The sequence below is a fragment of the Gymnoscopelus braueri genome (genome assembly GCF_963280865.1).
Source record: "Gymnoscopelus braueri genome assembly, chromosome: 5".
NCBI classification, from domain to species: domain Eukaryota; kingdom Metazoa; phylum Chordata; class Actinopteri; order Myctophiformes; family Myctophidae; genus Gymnoscopelus; species Gymnoscopelus braueri.
The window spans coordinates 32,481,943-32,498,504 of record NC_137606.1 but is presented as its reverse complement, the minus strand read 5'-3'; the positions used below and the strand labels follow the sequence as shown (position 1 = coordinate 32,498,504).

Sequence of the window (16,562 nt, the reverse complement as noted above, 5' to 3'; positions counted from 1 at the left end):
TTCAAAGTCAGTAACTGTTGAGACCTCTCTTTGCTGTAGATTGTTGGCATCGATTTGTGTCGCTTTAGATTCTTTCAAAAAATTTGATGTCTGTATGAACAGTTACTGTCTTTAATCAAGTAAACTCAATTTTAGCTTTCATGTTTTCCTTAAAGGTTGGTCATGTCTGTATTTGTTAACTGGAATAATCCCTGCTTTCTGCGCTCTCCATCACATCCATCATATATGTCACTGTACAGTATTTCATTATAGCCTGTACGTTTATTTTTTAATATATATTTTTTTAAATGCTGCAATGTTCAGTTTGACTGAACATTGCAGCAAAATATTTTCTTTTGCAGCTTTAATTTACTTAAAAATAGAATACTTTCTCCTCAGTACTCATATTGTTCCTTCCTGCCATCAATCAGCTAATGACAAATGTTCACTTGCAATCGCAAAGCATCTGGGCTTTGTTTATTTTGTGAATATGGTGTCAAATAAAACATATTTTAAGAAATGTCAAAGCTACGTGATACTTTGTACTTTAATCTTTCTTTTATTCAGGAAATCATGGTTTCGCAGCCAAGCATGTTTGTGTTAAAGTGTTAAGAATGGTGCTTAGATAGTCCTTATATTGGCATTCATAACATAATATGATAACATAATACTCATGACGTGATCTAAGATTCCCCATGGGGATTTCAACACAAAAAATAAAACTGCGACCCAGGGGGATTAGCGCCCTCTAGCGGCGATATAAAACATTTTATATTAAGTACTGAATGTTTTGATCAAGAGTAGTTTCAGTCTAGCTACATGTCCACAGACGACCTCTCCCAGAGGACTCATCATAGGGCTGTTGAGAAGGTGTAGTGTGAAATTCTTTGACCGTAGTGAAGTATTTTAATATTTTACCAAATTCAATTGCAAAACGATGTTTTCCCCTAGTTTCTTTTCATACCCATCAGGATATGTGATATGATTAAACAATAAAAAAGACAAACACCTTTTCAGGTGACCTGCCACATCCTCTGAACTTTGTGCAGTAGTTAAGCATGACTACAGTATCCTGAAGTAGCTAAATATTACTTTGGTCATTAATTGAGGTGTGACAACTGTATTTAAATCAAATAGCCAATGTTGCATTCACAAAATACAAAAGCAAAAGGATTCCTTTTATTGTAATTAAAAAGGTGTATAGTATTCGTAGCATAGTTCCAAATAATACAATAAAATAACGACCTGCCTTAACCGATTTGTTATTGCTACAGTATCCACACACAATACTGTAATTTGATATTGTAGCATCAATAGAGAAACTTAAATGTCCTACCCTCTCTCTCTCATTCTCTCTCACACACACACACACACACACACACACACACACACACACACACACACACACACACACACACGCACACAATGTGGAACTATCACAGCCTTTTTAAAAGTATGATTCACAAAATTATGGAAAAACTAAATACAGAGATATTCATGGAACCACCCAACCCTTCTTAAATAAAAAAAAAGAAAATGTTGCATTTGCAAGAAAAGGTTATGAGGAAAGGTCATTAAATTAAGTGCTGTACACATTTTGTAATGATAAATGATAATAAATTAAGAATACTTAAACGTCTTTATATCGGTATATAGCATGGCTTCCTCCTTTGAACGTCATTAGCTGTATAGTCACATAATGGCTGTTTCCTGTCATAATGCCTCCATGTCTGTGCTTGGCTTTGTCTCCACTTGTGCATTGTTGCATCCCTGTGTCAGAGGTCTATTTGAAACCATTGACATTTTGTCTTGTAACCCAGGAAAAACAGAACAAATGAATACATATTTTGACATTAACAGATTTTTCCCCAGTTCAATCCCTGAAGACAAAACATGGCAACACTTATTTGAAATGTTGCTTATAAGCACTTATAAGCACTTATAAGCACAAGAGAACATAATACAATGGACGAGCATATGAATTACAAGTTCTAACCCATTAGCAACAAGCCAGACGATGCCTTTCTGCTTCATAATTTTACTATGGCTATCAAAGGCCCGAAGTTGACCAAAATCAATTACAAACATGTCACATGTCACATATAGTGGCCAGAGTTTATCCTTTGGACAAAAAGAAATGCAAGGGTACTGTGCTCAAACAGCATGAGTCCATCACAAACAAGGAGATAGATGAGACAATAGATGAGACAATAGTTCAAAACAAGTTGCCTTTCTCCCACAGTAGTTTGGTGTCTCAAAATGTTTTCAAAGATTTTCACACTTAATTCTTTTTTTCTAAATCTTTAAAAAATAGCAGATCTACAAGCTCACAAGTTTGTAAAAGACACAGGCTATGTCAAACCGATTAAACCATAAAATAATGTATCTAAATACCTCTACAGCCGAAATCATCCACCCTGGTCCTCTGGAACCCATACTGCTGGTTTTCTATTAGACAGGGATAGTGATTGCATACACCTGTCATGCCAGCTCTATCTAATCCCTGATTAGACAGCTAGGACAACAGGTGAACGCACATGGACTTGAAAGCCAACAGTACTTTGGGACCAAGGTTGGAACCCTGCTTTAAATCAACAAGGATCAATACATGACACTTCTCTGTGACAAGCATGTCATTGTCAGGAAATTGATTTACTCCGGTACACTGCTATGACACAGGCCTGTATATGGCGGTTTAATATACTGTATAAGATATTATTCAAAATATAGTATTATTATGGACTCCTAAAACAATAATAAGATAAGTGCTTATGATAAGCAAGTGTTACAAAAAACACATTTTAAATCATTTTGATTTACAATTGATGGAGTTTGTATAAATAGGGATTTGAACTTATTTTGCTACTAATTAGGCAGTCATGAAATCAGATGACATCACTTTTAGTTCCAAGAGGCACTAACAATAATACTGTTACCAACTGGTCACAGCACAATGCTGCAAATATGAGCTAAATACAGTCAAGACCTGAGAGACAGCGCAGAATAATTCCTTGCATGCGGTTAAAGGGGACAATTCTCATTTTTCATATTTGAAATAAAGTTATCAATAAATAGAAATCAACTGGAAGACCCCTTACACCCCCGCCCCCATTAAAATCATATTTACAGCTACCTACTCCACCTGACCCCTTTAAATAAGATATGTAACATATATGACCACGTGTCACAGTTGGACAAGATTCAAAACATACTTGTATGATTGTCAGTTGTGCATTTTGTGCTATTTTGTTGTTGTTGTTGGGACTCTTTGATTTTGACATACTTACATGGATGTACAAGACAACATGTGGACCACATTATTAAACATTATATTGAACATGGTGAGCCTAGAATTCAGGCATGCAAACAGCCCCGAGGTGAAAAAGGTGACAACATGTTTTTTTTTCGGGTCAGGTGTCACACAATTGCCCTATTTGGATTCAAAACGGCTATTGTAGCTGAAAAGCCACAAGTTTGCATGTCTGAGAATTGGGAAGCTCATGATAAGGACTTTAAAACCAGAATGGATATTATTTTACAACATCCACTACACAAAACAGAGATTCACACAAACAGTCCAAACATTCCGACAGGGGTTGTGACATGTTCTCTAATGTAAACGAATCCTGCCAGTTTGTATTCAATTAGAACATTTCACATTTTCATCATACTCAAGAAAGATGTGTAGTAATATGATGATGTTAAAACTGCCATGACGTTGCCCTGCTGTAGTGAGATTTAAGCCCGATTCATGCTTCAGCAACAAAGTATCATGCGGCATGTCGCTAGACAAAAGTAACGTAATTTCAATCGACACTGTGTCACTGACGCATAAATCAAGCTTAATACCTGATACTATATATGAGACATAAACATACAACACCACACAGGCAACATTAGTGAGTCAGGCTCAATTCATATCATCACTCTCATCTAAAGTATACCAGTCATCATGTCAGTCTGTTTCTGCTGCACGAGCATAATGATATCCAATATGAAATGGATTAACTCAATTATCGTTAGTTATATGCTCAGCAATACTGATAGGAAAAAAAAGATGATGAGTCCATTCACTGGCTGAGGACAAATTCAGGCAGAAAGCTATTTTAATTTGTGTCACTGCTAAGCTGCCAATATGTGTGGTTAGAAGGTGATGCACCCAGAGAGGGGTGCTGCGTTCCAATTCACTAGTACACGTCCTCAGCCCTAGTCCCTCATACTGTATGGGAACAAATGTTACACGAGTAGCCACTTGGTGAGAAGGTAGAGTGAGGAGGGGTGGATGGGTCTGTTTCGTTGTAATGGAACACCCTCAGAGGAGGAACATTGCCATTTTTAAAGTTATAGAAATCAAATCACAATGCATTATGGGTAATTTAGATGCTTAACGTTTACAGTTTTCAGACCCGTTTCCCTCGGAGGGTGGTTCTCGGAAACTTCACTTGAGTTATTGGCAGAATGGAACGGCACTTAAGATGATGACAGCTCAACATCCGGTTTCGAAAGGGATTCCCTCAAGGGGAAGCGGTTAGAGGAAGTGAATATATAGCAGATTGGAACGTGTGTGTTTGGGTGTGGGGGTGGAGGGGGGTACAGTGTTTTTTTTGCGGCACCAGGCCAAAACACCAGTCACTGCAGTCTGTGGGAGTGTGTTGTGGAAGGAGAAAGGCAGAGGGGACTTGTCATTCCTCTAGCAGGGTCTCCCTCCAGTTGAAACTGTGGTTGGGTCCATGTGTAAGGGGGAGGATGGGTGGGTCTACGAGCTGCCACCCCCCTGTGTCCCCTTGCTCCTCACAGCAACAGAAGCCCAGGTATGGGATCTATGGATGGAAATTAAGGTTACATAAGATGAAGATGATATAAGGTGAAATTAAGTGAGGGGATGCATGGTAACAAACTAAGATATCATAAAATAACAGAATTACAATAGAGACAGTTACAAAGAATAAAGATTCACAGCCTAATCTAAACTGCAGTCGACAACTGCAGTCGACAATTGATCTGAATCATTGACGCTGATCTGAATTGGAGGAGGCTCACAGCTGCTATTTGTGGTGCATTACAATGACACAAAACAAAGTGTATTAGTGAATACTTCACCCCCAAAATGACTTGTTTTCTATCAATTATTCATCCCATGAAGACTTTAACACACGGAGATTCGTTTTTTTGGTCACATTTTTTTTTCTTTCTTTACAGTGAATGAAGAATAAAATTAAAACATTATCTTAGTTTTTGGATTATTCGTTCACTGAGTGTAAAGGAATACAACAAGTACTCAAGGAAAAAAACATCCTTTAGGGGTTATTCCTTTAACTCCCTTCCCTGTCCTCCAGTTAGTGTGGGGTAACTGGAGGACAGGGAAGGAGAACTGAGAGAAAGAAAGCACGTTGAACATCTGCTGCTGGAGATGAAATCAGAACATCTGTGTTCGTCTTCAGTGATTCTCAAGTTATGATTTAAAAAGGTTTAGCCAAATCAAATCTCACAAAATGTCAGCTTGAATTTTTACCTATAATACATTTGTTAGACTTACCATTGTAACATCTATTACTGTTTCTAAACGTTTTTCCATTAGTTTATTTTGTCTTAAGTTACAACTGAGTTGGAAAAACAAAACAAGATCAGTTTAAAACAGAATGAATATTAAGACAATGAAGCTTTAGCCACATGGAATAACCAGTATATGATTCAATTTGGCTAAAATGATGCATCACAAATGATATGCTGCTTTAAAAAATATGATATATTAATATTTCTACATGAATTAATAATACACCTTTTCCTCTGTGGGTTGTGCCAGTAATAGCACATTTGAACTAGAATGAATCATTGATCTTTTCCTCGGTGGGCTGAGTAACAAAGTATATGCCAAAATAAGCCCGTCATATTACTAAAGGTCACTGTTGCCCTGAGAGCATACAGCAGTACAATTGGATGTGAGCATATAATTCCACTAAGTCAAGTCTCAAGTTGGCCAATTTGTGACAAGTCGTCTTTGGTCACAAAATTGGTCATTAAGCCACCGACAAGAGATGCAGGCAGACCATAGAAGGATATATAAAGTATTGGTAAGGTGTAGGTTAAGGAGAGACTAGAAGGATCTATACAGACATATTTGAGAGGTAGAGGTTAAGGTATGACCTTGCGGACAACTTGGATGAAGTCCTTAGCATTCTGCGGGCTGCGACCTTGCAGCTGCCGCGTGCACGCTTCCAGGGACGAGGCATGGGCTATGAGCAGAACGTTGTTTCCTGTGGAAAGGGGGACCAGCACAGACACAACCACACACACACAAGAAAACACACAATTTAACAATATAATAACAAAACACTCCCCTTAACCTCAACTCAACCATAATCCTAACTTAAACCCTATACACAGAAGCCCTGATACTATAAATAAACCTTTGAAAGTCGAGGACCAACAAAATGCCATAACAGGATTTTCCTCACTTTTCTATCCACGTTCTGTCACACATAGAAGGATAAGGAAACATGTGAAAGAGCATTCACATGCGCACACACACCCACACACACACACACACACACACACACACACACACACACACACACACACACACACACACACACACACACACACACACACACACACACACACACACACACACACACACACACACACAGAGAGAGTTGTGTGTTTGTTTCTAAGACTGTACATACCTGTGTTCTTACAGTCAGACATGATGTCTTTGGTCACTTGGTAGCTGCGACTGATGTAGCTCTCATAGCACTCTGACACAGTGAGTTTACTGACGGGGATGAGAGGTCTATGGAGGAAACCAACAGTCATTTGCCAGAGCAGTGGTTCTCAAATTGCATTTGTCCTTGCATTTGCATGTCAAGGACCCCCAAATTGATATGTATTTAGTCGCGGACCCTCATTTGAAAATACTTTATGCCAAGTAAATAATTTGAAGACCAACACCAGTTCCTTTATCGAGAAATTAAGCTGTGACATCATTTTAAAGGAAAAACTGAATGAGTGGAAAATTGTGGTCGAAAGCGCACATTCAATGATAGTGATGCTTGCATTAGAGTTTAGTGTGATATGTAAGGAAAAACAGAAGAACAACTGACAGTGACAGAATGTCAATGCAAATTAACCAGGAACCTTTCATTTCCCAAGCGGCCGCTCTACAGAACCTCTGCCCCAAATATTTCACACCAGCCTGTTATAGCGCTACCAGGAGGCCGATTTTTAAAAAATGGTGTATTACTCCTACAGATTTTGTCCAAACATCACGCAAATCGGTACACATTATCTCTATAGTCATGTGCTAAAGACGGATCTGTGTCTGTGCAATATCTTCGTCAGCATTAATCCCTCACCTTCTACAAATTCCACTCACCTCTATAACGACTGAATTCCGAACATTGCTGGCCCACAATAACCTACCTGACCTGGCGGAGACCTGTGGTCCGAGGAGCACTTTTTCTAGTTATTATTGTTTTCTATCCATAGCTTGGTTTAAAAAAAAATATGAGGGCGTGCTCAGAACTTTTAATTCTTATGTAATAAAAGTATGATAATACAATATCAGTTGTCATTTAAAATAGGATGCTACTTTTTGAATATAAACTCTTCAATACAGGGGCACCAAAAAGGTTTTCTAGATTTGATTGTTTTAGAAATATTGGGGGTCCAGAATAACTTGTTGTCATGTGATCCCGAATTGCAGTCACCTGTATGTTGTGTCCACACTGAAGTGAGCTGAGGCCAGATCAGTAGGAGAGATCCATGCAGGCAAAGAGTTGCCAGACACCCATTTGGTCCATTCAAAGAGGCCTGGTTCCACTCGCACCTTCATCTTTCCTTCCTGCTGCATTCCTAGAGTAGATAGGAGCACAGAAGAGCTAGATAGCCTTTAAGACAACAGAAATCGCTGCCTAATAATAAATACTTATTTCCTCTATTTCATATATACTTGATGAAATGAATGAATATGTTTCTCTATTTGAAGATGAGCTCACCTTTGAGGATGTTCTGAGCCGTCTGAACACATCGCAATGAGGGAGAGCAATAAACAAAGTCTATTACTGTGTTACTCTCCAACAGAGCTTCACCTAGACAACAGAGAAACACACATGCGCGCGCGCGCGCACACACACACACACACACACACACACACACACACACACACACACACACACACACACACACACACACACACACACACACACACACACACACACACACACACACACACACACAGCATAAATCATTGGTTCTCAAAGTGGGGTCCAGGGAGCCCCAGGGGTCTTCGAAGGGGTTCCAGGGGGTCCACAGAAAAATCTGATACAATAGTATCAATATCAGTTTAATACCACTTTAACCCTAATTTATACGCCAGCTGAAAAAAGTTAAAATCTCAAAAAAGAAAATTCGTGGAATAATTTAGAAAGTATTTAACACAAATCTTCTTTTCTGGGTGTTCCTGGCACTGAATATTTTCAGATGGGGATCCACAGCCAAATACAAAACAACTTGGGGGTCCTTGACAGAAATAATCAATCCTCTGCCCTATATTAAAGGTTTATTATATAATTAACATAACAGTTTCTTAAACATGTTGTTGTACGTTTTTTCAACGTACATGGCCATGTTGTTGTACGTGAAATTTTAAAATTAATTCATTTATTTTGTATAATTATAATTTGATTGATTGATTGAATATTTTATTAGGCAAAAAATTTAAAAACAGCACAATTACATTTAAAATATTTTGTCTAACTGGTCCGTTCATGAAAGTCATTGCGGTCTTGTTTCCAATGAGGGCCTTGGTATTCAATTCATAGATAGAATTGATCTGCAGCACACACATTAAATGCTTGTACAGTAGATCGGCTATTTTCCCTATGAATACAGGTGAACCTTGACAATTTGTCACACCTGTTCCTGTGCCTTGGGCACAAACAGCAGTATTGGGATCTACATGCAGTCATGGGTTTGGTTGTGTAGACTAGAGCTAACATACCTACTAGTTGAGCCTGTGTGGATCCAAATACAGTGATGGGAGAGTCCATGTCGTAATCTGTCTGCCCTCCTCCCCACAGGGGCAAACTGGGAGGCATATTCAAGTTGGTACGCACGTATTTCCCTGGGAAAGACGACAAACACACCATCAAAATCGCGTCCTCCTTTCACCATAATGTAAAATAAAAAAACAAGTGGAAGGCTTCCCTTAAACGGGGAGGTTCTCACCTTTACTGTCAGAGCACAGTGACTGCCAGTGTTTACCAAACACCACGTCCATCCTCTCGCCATGCCGACAGACAAACAGCGTCCGCTTGGGCTGCCGGGAATGGCCACTGCTGATTCGCAGGACCTGTTGTCAATCAAAAGACGTTGGTAGTGGAGAGGGAGAGAGAGAGTGTGCTTCATCAGAAAAAAGGGTTTCATGCAGTATTTTTTGCCATGTGCTCCTCTCTATTCTGGCCAGAACAGATGGTACAGTTTGAACTCTGTCACTCTGACCTGCATAGGATGGCAGATGAGGCTGAGACCCGGTGTGTCCCCAGGACTCGTGTTATCAAGGCGACGGCTGTCCAGCAGTCCGTCAAACATGCCTCTGTCCTTCACTGCCTTGTCTGAGGGCCCACAGCTGAAGAACGAATGAGATCTGTGGGAGCAGAGTTCATGTATGCTCACTACAGAGGCTTAAAGAGACAGTTGACCAAAAAGTGGATTATGTTTGAGTATTTTAATGACAAAGTTCATACGCTTATGAATTCCAGTCAAAACAACAGCACTACACAGGCCCAACTGAAGAAAGAATCAGTTAGGTTCGAATCCTCCACAGTTCCTCCGGCTTGGCCGGGCACGCCAACAAACACAATACACCTTTTTCACGACAGCCATATTGACATAAATAGTTATTGCGAACGCGGGAGGAGGCGCGGCGAAGCCGCGCCTCCGACCAAGTGGAGCTTACTATGTAACCCTGCTTGGGTTGTGTCTCCGTCTGTGTCTCCGTCTGTGTCTCCGTCTGCACTGCCTGTGTGCAGCTCCTCTGAGATAAGTAAATGTCCAATTTAGACGTACCATACATCAAATGAAAGGTCTTTGAAAACTGAACACACCTGTCAAGGTTGCGTTTAAGCCCGCCCCTTCCCCCGGAAGCCACGCCCCGGAGAAGGCTCCTAAAAACTCCCCATTGAAACCCCATGTTAAATGAAAAGTGCCCGAATCGCTCCCAAACTTTTTCTACCCCCCCTAAGTGGGGGTCTACGAACAAATACTTCGGGCTCGAATTTTGGCTCCGCCCCCCGGAAGTGGGTGAAACAGGCACTTCAAACACTTTGTTGAATTGTTCAAAAACATTCAAAGTATTTTTTTTGTGAATTTGTATTTTTCTAAGATGCTCCTTTTAACGCAGAATTTTTTTGTATTTAGAAAAAAGAAAATATTGGTTACTTTTTTTTAAATATTTTTTTTCATTCTTTTTTTTCTTTTTTGGCGTTCGCTTACCGCGTTCGCGCGTCTTACTTGTGTAATGTTACTTTCTTCACAGGTATTACCAATGATACTAATTAAGGTTGTGTTCCATTCAGGTCAACAAAGTCAGGAGTGTTGGCTCACAGGAAAGGCTCTGCTACAGTGCTACATTAAACAGAAACAGAGCGTGTTCCTTTGTGTTCCTTCACTTGTGTTAACAACCACCTGGTGAAAAGAAGCAGCTGTTGACTTGACATGTGTAACAGAGGAGACACATGCTCGTCTACACCCTCCACCCTCCTCTCATATGACCAAAATGTAGAGACTAGCAGTGACACACTTGAATATGGGTAAAATTGAATTGGAGGGGGGGGTGGGGAGAAGAATTAGTTGCCCTGCTGGGACAAAACGTTCATATCCTTTATCAAAACTTGCTTTAAAGGGATACTTCACTCTCGGGCCGGGGACACATTTAAAAAAAATATTAAAAATAAATGAAAAAAGTTATGGAAAATTCATGGCCCCCTCACGACACGCAGTGTCCTACTAATGTGTGAGGGGGCCATGAATTTTCCATAACTTTTTTCATTTATTTTTAATATTTTTTTTAAATGTGTCCCCGGCCCGAGAGTGAAGTATCCCTTTAACCACTTGAAACTAGGGGGAACATTAGCCAAAAATAGCAGATCTACAAGCTCACAAGACGCATTGTGAGCTTGTAGTTGGCTATTTCTGGTGAAGAGAATTGGTGTCGAGTCGACACCAAAGTGTCGAAAGTACAGTTGTAACTCAAGTCCAGTTATCTAAGACTACAGGGGTTTAAGTGGTTAACACTGTCCTCTGGTTTCCTGCGGAAGGTCGCTCCACTCACCCATGGAACACCCAGGTGTCGCACTCATCTGCTCGGCTGACGTAGTTCTCGGGCAGCAGGCCAGAGAGTCCCGTGGCCAAGGAGGTCCCATACACCCACCCCTCACTGGCTCCACCCTGGTCCACTGGGGACATGAAGACAAAATCCCCAGGGACCAGCTCCAACTCATCCTCATTCTGGGGGGCATAGGGGTACATCACCTTCAGGCTCTGTGAAAGGAGAGGCGTTTGGATGTTTTCGTGAAATATGGGTTTCTGTATGCATAAAATGATCTTGTTGCTGTGAGAAATGACTGGGGGAACAGCGCACGTATCCTTGAACAGTATAAAATATGTACAGTATGAGGCAACTACACAACAAGTCCATTAGTTGGTGGTGTGCAAGTACTGTAGACAAACACAATGACACAGACTGTCATGAAATGCATCGTATTCTATGTATAATTCAACAGGGCTGCATGTGTTTGAATTGTAATACAATAATCAAGTCATCCATTTTGTCAAATAAAAATATCTGCCATATATTAATCATCACTAAATAAATAAACAAATAAAAATAATAATAAAGCACATTTAAATACTATAAGATCCTTTCATCCATATAATGTAATGAAAGATGAAAGATGCTACACTACATACAATACGAGTAAACAAAGTGGACAAAAAGTTCATTAAAAAAAGAAAGAAACATGTGCAGTCGCTTTGCAGCTTACATGCTCCACCCTGTTAAAGGAGAATACCGGACAAATTAAGTGTTGTCTTTGATGTCTCGTTACTCACCGACCGACGTGAAAAGTGGCGTTCTTTTTTTCCATAGATTCCTGTGTCGTCATTTTTTAAACCCCCTCCGTTGTCAGAATGGGAGCGCGTGGGTTTCAATTTCAACGCATGTTTGACTATCATGAGACTCCACAATGACTAGCAGTAGAGAGAAAAACAACTTTGCCTCGGTTATAATAGACGAATCTCCCTAACCCACGCGCTCCCATTCTGACAACGGAGGGGGTTTAAAAAATGACGACACGGGAATCTATGGAAAAAAATAACGCCACTTTTCACGTCGGTCGGTGAGTAACGAGACATCAAACGAGACATCAAAGACAACACTTAATTTGTCCGGTATTCTCCTTTAACATCATCAAGTACAAACAGAGAAGGCTCAAGATTCAAAGTGATCTCTATTATTACAGTATGTCTTGTCTACTACATACGAGTAAAAAGTATTTAGTTTGGCTCCTCAGACAATGTAGCAGCATTAGGAATAGTAATAAAAGACAAACTAGAAAACTGTGCTTCTCTGAGCGCAGATCCCCGCCAGGCTGGGTTGCCTGACCAGGGCTGTGTTGCGACTTATAGTGCCACCATGAGGCTGATTTGAAACATTTGGGGTGGCAGATCTCTCTTGGCAAAACGGGCCACTCCCGCAAACTTTGAAAGCCAGTCGTAGCCAATCAGAATGGAATATGAAAACTCTGTCAGCTACAACTTGATCACATGTCTGTAGAGATAAGGTGTACACATTCTGGGTGAGTTTTGTATCTGTAGTCGTATTACACAAATTGTATTTTGCACAAATCAGCCTCATGGTGGCACTATAACAGGCTGGTTTGAAAGACTTGGGGTGGAGGTTCATCCTTGGCCTACTGGGAATGTGTGTGCTGTGCAAGTTTCACGCAGAGAGTAGCTGTTTACGGACAGACGGACAGACAGTCAGACTCACAGGAGCGAAAACATAATCCCTCGCCTTTGGCCGTTATTAAAACATTAATTGGGGAAAAAAGCAAATGTATACATCAGCATCAGTACACCAATGCTACCAATAGGGGGCAATGTGACATAAACTGTTATTTCACTAAGAGAAGACACTTTCTCCTAGAGCAGGGCTGTACAGAGCGTATTTACAAATAGTTCATTGGTGGGTTCCTAGCCTGGCATTGCCAAACTGATCACGTGGGATCACTCATATCGTGGGCAACGTGTGTGAGTAACCAGTCTGGCAATGCCAGGCTAGTCAGTGGGTTCCTACCTCGTGGTTAGCGAAGCGGATATCCCGCGAGAAGAGGACGGCCAGCCAATCGCAGCCCAGCTTGACTTCAATGCCCTTGGCCAGCTTCTCCAGGGAAGACAGGTGATTGGTCGGGAAGTGATAGGCTAAGGTCACATGGAGTTGTTTCTTATGAGGCTCCACATGGACTTCTGAAAGAGACAGTGTTTGTGTTTACCAGCGCCGTACAAACTCAATCACACTCCTCATGTAAAAAAAACTTAACCTGATAGCTGATTTGGTAAGCATAACCTGAATGACACAAGATAGAAGATATATGCCACTTAATAAGGCAATAGCAGAAATAAAAAATGTAATGTATTGCCTGATGACAGTTAGAAATATCAAGTGTCATTGTCTCTGTACAGACCTGACTAAATGCATGGAAGGCAGCCATGTTGGCCAGTAGTTGACTGATGCTGTTACATGGAACAGGATGATTGACCTGGTTTGGATGCAAGGGTAAAAATGCAGCTTGAGAGTGTGGATATCATCGCTGTCTGGCAGAAACCTTATATCTCTATATTTCAACTTTTTATGTTTATTTCTTTTGTAAATGAATGCCCGACTTCGTCTTCCAACTACTTTAGTGAAAATAGCTTAATCTACAAGCTCACAAGATCGTCGTCGCATCGTGAAGCATTGTAGATCTGCTATTTTTGAACAATTCGAAAGTGAAAGTGCTTAGGTTTGTCTGTGGGTTTTATGTTTAACCAATAAAAAGTATTAACAACAGCTTGTGACTAAATAATAACTACATTGGATTCAATAGAACACGGGCTATTTTTTTTCCATTTCCTGAAATCTTTTTTCCTTGAATCTTGAGTCCCCCGTGCAGCCAGTGGTGTAAAGTAACTAAGTACATTTACTCAAGTACTGTACTTAAGTACAATTTCGAGTTTTTTTTTACTTTACTTTACTTTTCCGATTTTCAATTACATAGCTGAGGAAAATATTGTACTTCTACTCCACTACAATTATTTGAAAACTTTAGTTACTAGTTACTTTGCAGATATAAATTATTATATTATAAAACATACATTTACCACTTTAGCCCTATTTTATACGTAGGCTATTTGAAAATAGCCGATCTACAAGCTCACAACGAGCTTGCAGATCAGCTATTTTCAAACATTTTAGTACTTTCCCTTTTGGTACTTTAAGTATATTTTGATGCCAATACTTTTGTACTTTTACCCAAGTGACATTTTGAACACAGGCCTTTTACTTGTAACAGAGTATTTTTATAATGTGGTATTGCTACTTTTACTTAAGTAAAAAATGTGAGTACTTTTTTTCCACCACTGGCCCCCCCTCATCCATTGTTTCATCCCACCTGCTTTCCTGGCAGCTTCCGCAGCGAAGTCTGTGGCAAACTGCTTGAGAACGTCGGCCACCTGCTCCTCCACGAAGAGGCCGATGAAGTTGGAGGAGGTGTAGAGCTCCAGGGGCAGAGGACTGGGGAAGCGACCTCTCCACTGGGCCACGCTCACCTGCAGAGCTTCACACAGAGCCTCCACCTTCTGGTCCGCACACTGTGGAGGAGGAAGGGATGGATGGATGGGGGGGGCGGGTCAGTGGTGTAAAGCAGTGGTTTTCAACCTTTTTCATGCCAAGGACCCCTAAAATTGATATACATTTGGCCGCGGACCCCCCATTTGAAGATGTTTTGTGCCAGGGACCCCCAGAAGCAAAAGATATCAGTTAATTTTCCCTTTAAAAAAATATAAATATTCATAAGATATGCACACTTTTTCAAGGTTTTTCAAAAATAGCAGATCTACAAGCTCGTAGCGCGGCACTCGGTGCCGCGCTATGAGCTTGTAGATCTGCTATTTTTGAATAGCCAAAGCTAAGTGGTTAAAAATGATTATGACGCTATTAACTCATTTTGCTGGGGACCCCCTGGTACTCCCTCAAGGACCACTGATGGTCCCCGGACCACTGGTTGAAAACCACTGGCGTAAAGTAACTAAGTACATTTACTACTCAAGTACTGTACTTGAGTACAATTTCGAGGTACTTTTACTTTTACCGTGTCTATACTTTTACTTCTACTCCACTACATCTCAGAGGCAAATATTGTGCTTTTACTCCACTACAATTATTTGAAATCTTTAGTTACTAGTTACTTTGCAGATATAAATTATTACATTATAAAACATGTATTAACCACTTTAGCCCTATTTTATACCTAGGCAATTTGAAAATAGCCGATCTACAAGCGCTTGTAGATCTGCTATTTTCAAACATTTTAGTACTTTTACTTTTGGTACTTTAAGTACATTTTGATGCCCAATACTTTTGTACTTTTAATCAAGAAAAATTTAGAATTCTGGACTTAAACTTTTAACAGAGTATTTCTATATTGCAGTATTGATACTTTTACTTAAGTAAAGAATTTGAGTACTTTTTCCACCACTGATGGGGGTTATCGTCACACTCAGGGACACCAGGGATTCAACTATAGATCATTTTCCAACCATGGGTATTCCACTTCCCTTGAATTTTCTTTCTGTTGTTGAGATGGACAGTAAAGAGGGAGTCAACTTTTAACAGGTTTTGGCTCATGGTGACTATCTCTGGGTACATACGTATCAACCAACGCACCACATGACACACAGCAACTTAAACAATATAGAATTTTATCTGGTCTCTCTGGTGCCTTTACTGTTTGTCTCAATACTTGCAAAATGAAGATACAAAAAGGGGACTGACTGCCCACTCTCCCAGGATTCATAGTATTCACAGGACATGCTTGGCACACAATATGGAGCAATGCCACAGTCCGTTGGTTCACATTTAATGATAATCACCAGGATGTCAGCAAATACTATGAATACATGACACACAAAATCAAGCTAGTGAGTGAGATAAAGAACAGATGTACTGTATGATACCTGCACCTACGCATCAGGGAAGCCATACTGTATTTCCTTAGCCTGATTATCAGCCTGAAGCTGCGTGGAGCTTCAGGCTGAAATTGGCTGCAGTGTCGGCGATTACAAGGGGGAGGGGATTCGAATTTCCCTAAACCAATCACAAGAGATCCACGGATCCGCCTAAATCTGACGTCATCGCACAGCTTGTTTTAGCAGATATTCGCTGATTGGCTTGTCGTTAGAGCCACCCCCACCTCCGACTCTCATTCGACGGTACTTTTTGTACCGAATAAAGTCGTAGGCTCACATTTCAACACCAGACCAAGAGG

General features: G+C 40.4%; 1 protein-coding gene across 2 annotated transcripts in view; it reads right to left on the bottom strand.

Annotated features, from left to right (window-relative positions):
• Window positions 1–1,159: 1,159 nt before the first annotated feature.
• ubash3bb (ubiquitin associated and SH3 domain containing Bb) overlaps window positions 1,160–16,562 on the bottom strand; it is a 50,493-nt gene continuing 35,090 nt past the window's right edge. The window contains exons 4-15 of one of the 2 annotated variants that reach the window (XR_013933135.1): window positions 14,688–14,886; window positions 13,334–13,503; window positions 11,309–11,517; window positions 9,478–9,622; window positions 9,205–9,328; window positions 8,978–9,100; window positions 7,974–8,066; window positions 7,686–7,830; window positions 6,663–6,769; window positions 6,124–6,233; window positions 1,350–4,799; window positions 1,296–1,311 (exon numbers count right to left, since the gene is read on the bottom strand). Coding sequence is in view for 1 of the 2 variants with exons in the window: in XM_080428019.1 (XP_080284145.1) it covers window positions 4,662–4,799; window positions 6,124–6,233; window positions 6,663–6,769; window positions 7,686–7,830; window positions 7,974–8,066; window positions 8,978–9,100; window positions 9,205–9,328; window positions 9,478–9,622; window positions 11,309–11,517; window positions 13,334–13,503; window positions 14,688–14,886 (1,563 nt within the window). In the remaining variant the exon portion in view is untranslated. Of the gene's footprint in view, window positions 4,800–6,123; window positions 6,234–6,662; window positions 6,770–7,685; window positions 7,831–7,973; window positions 8,067–8,977; window positions 9,101–9,204; window positions 9,329–9,477; window positions 9,623–11,308; window positions 11,518–13,333; window positions 13,504–14,687; window positions 14,887–16,562 lie in introns of both variants that reach the window. The other variant, XM_080428019.1, reaches the window with a different exon arrangement.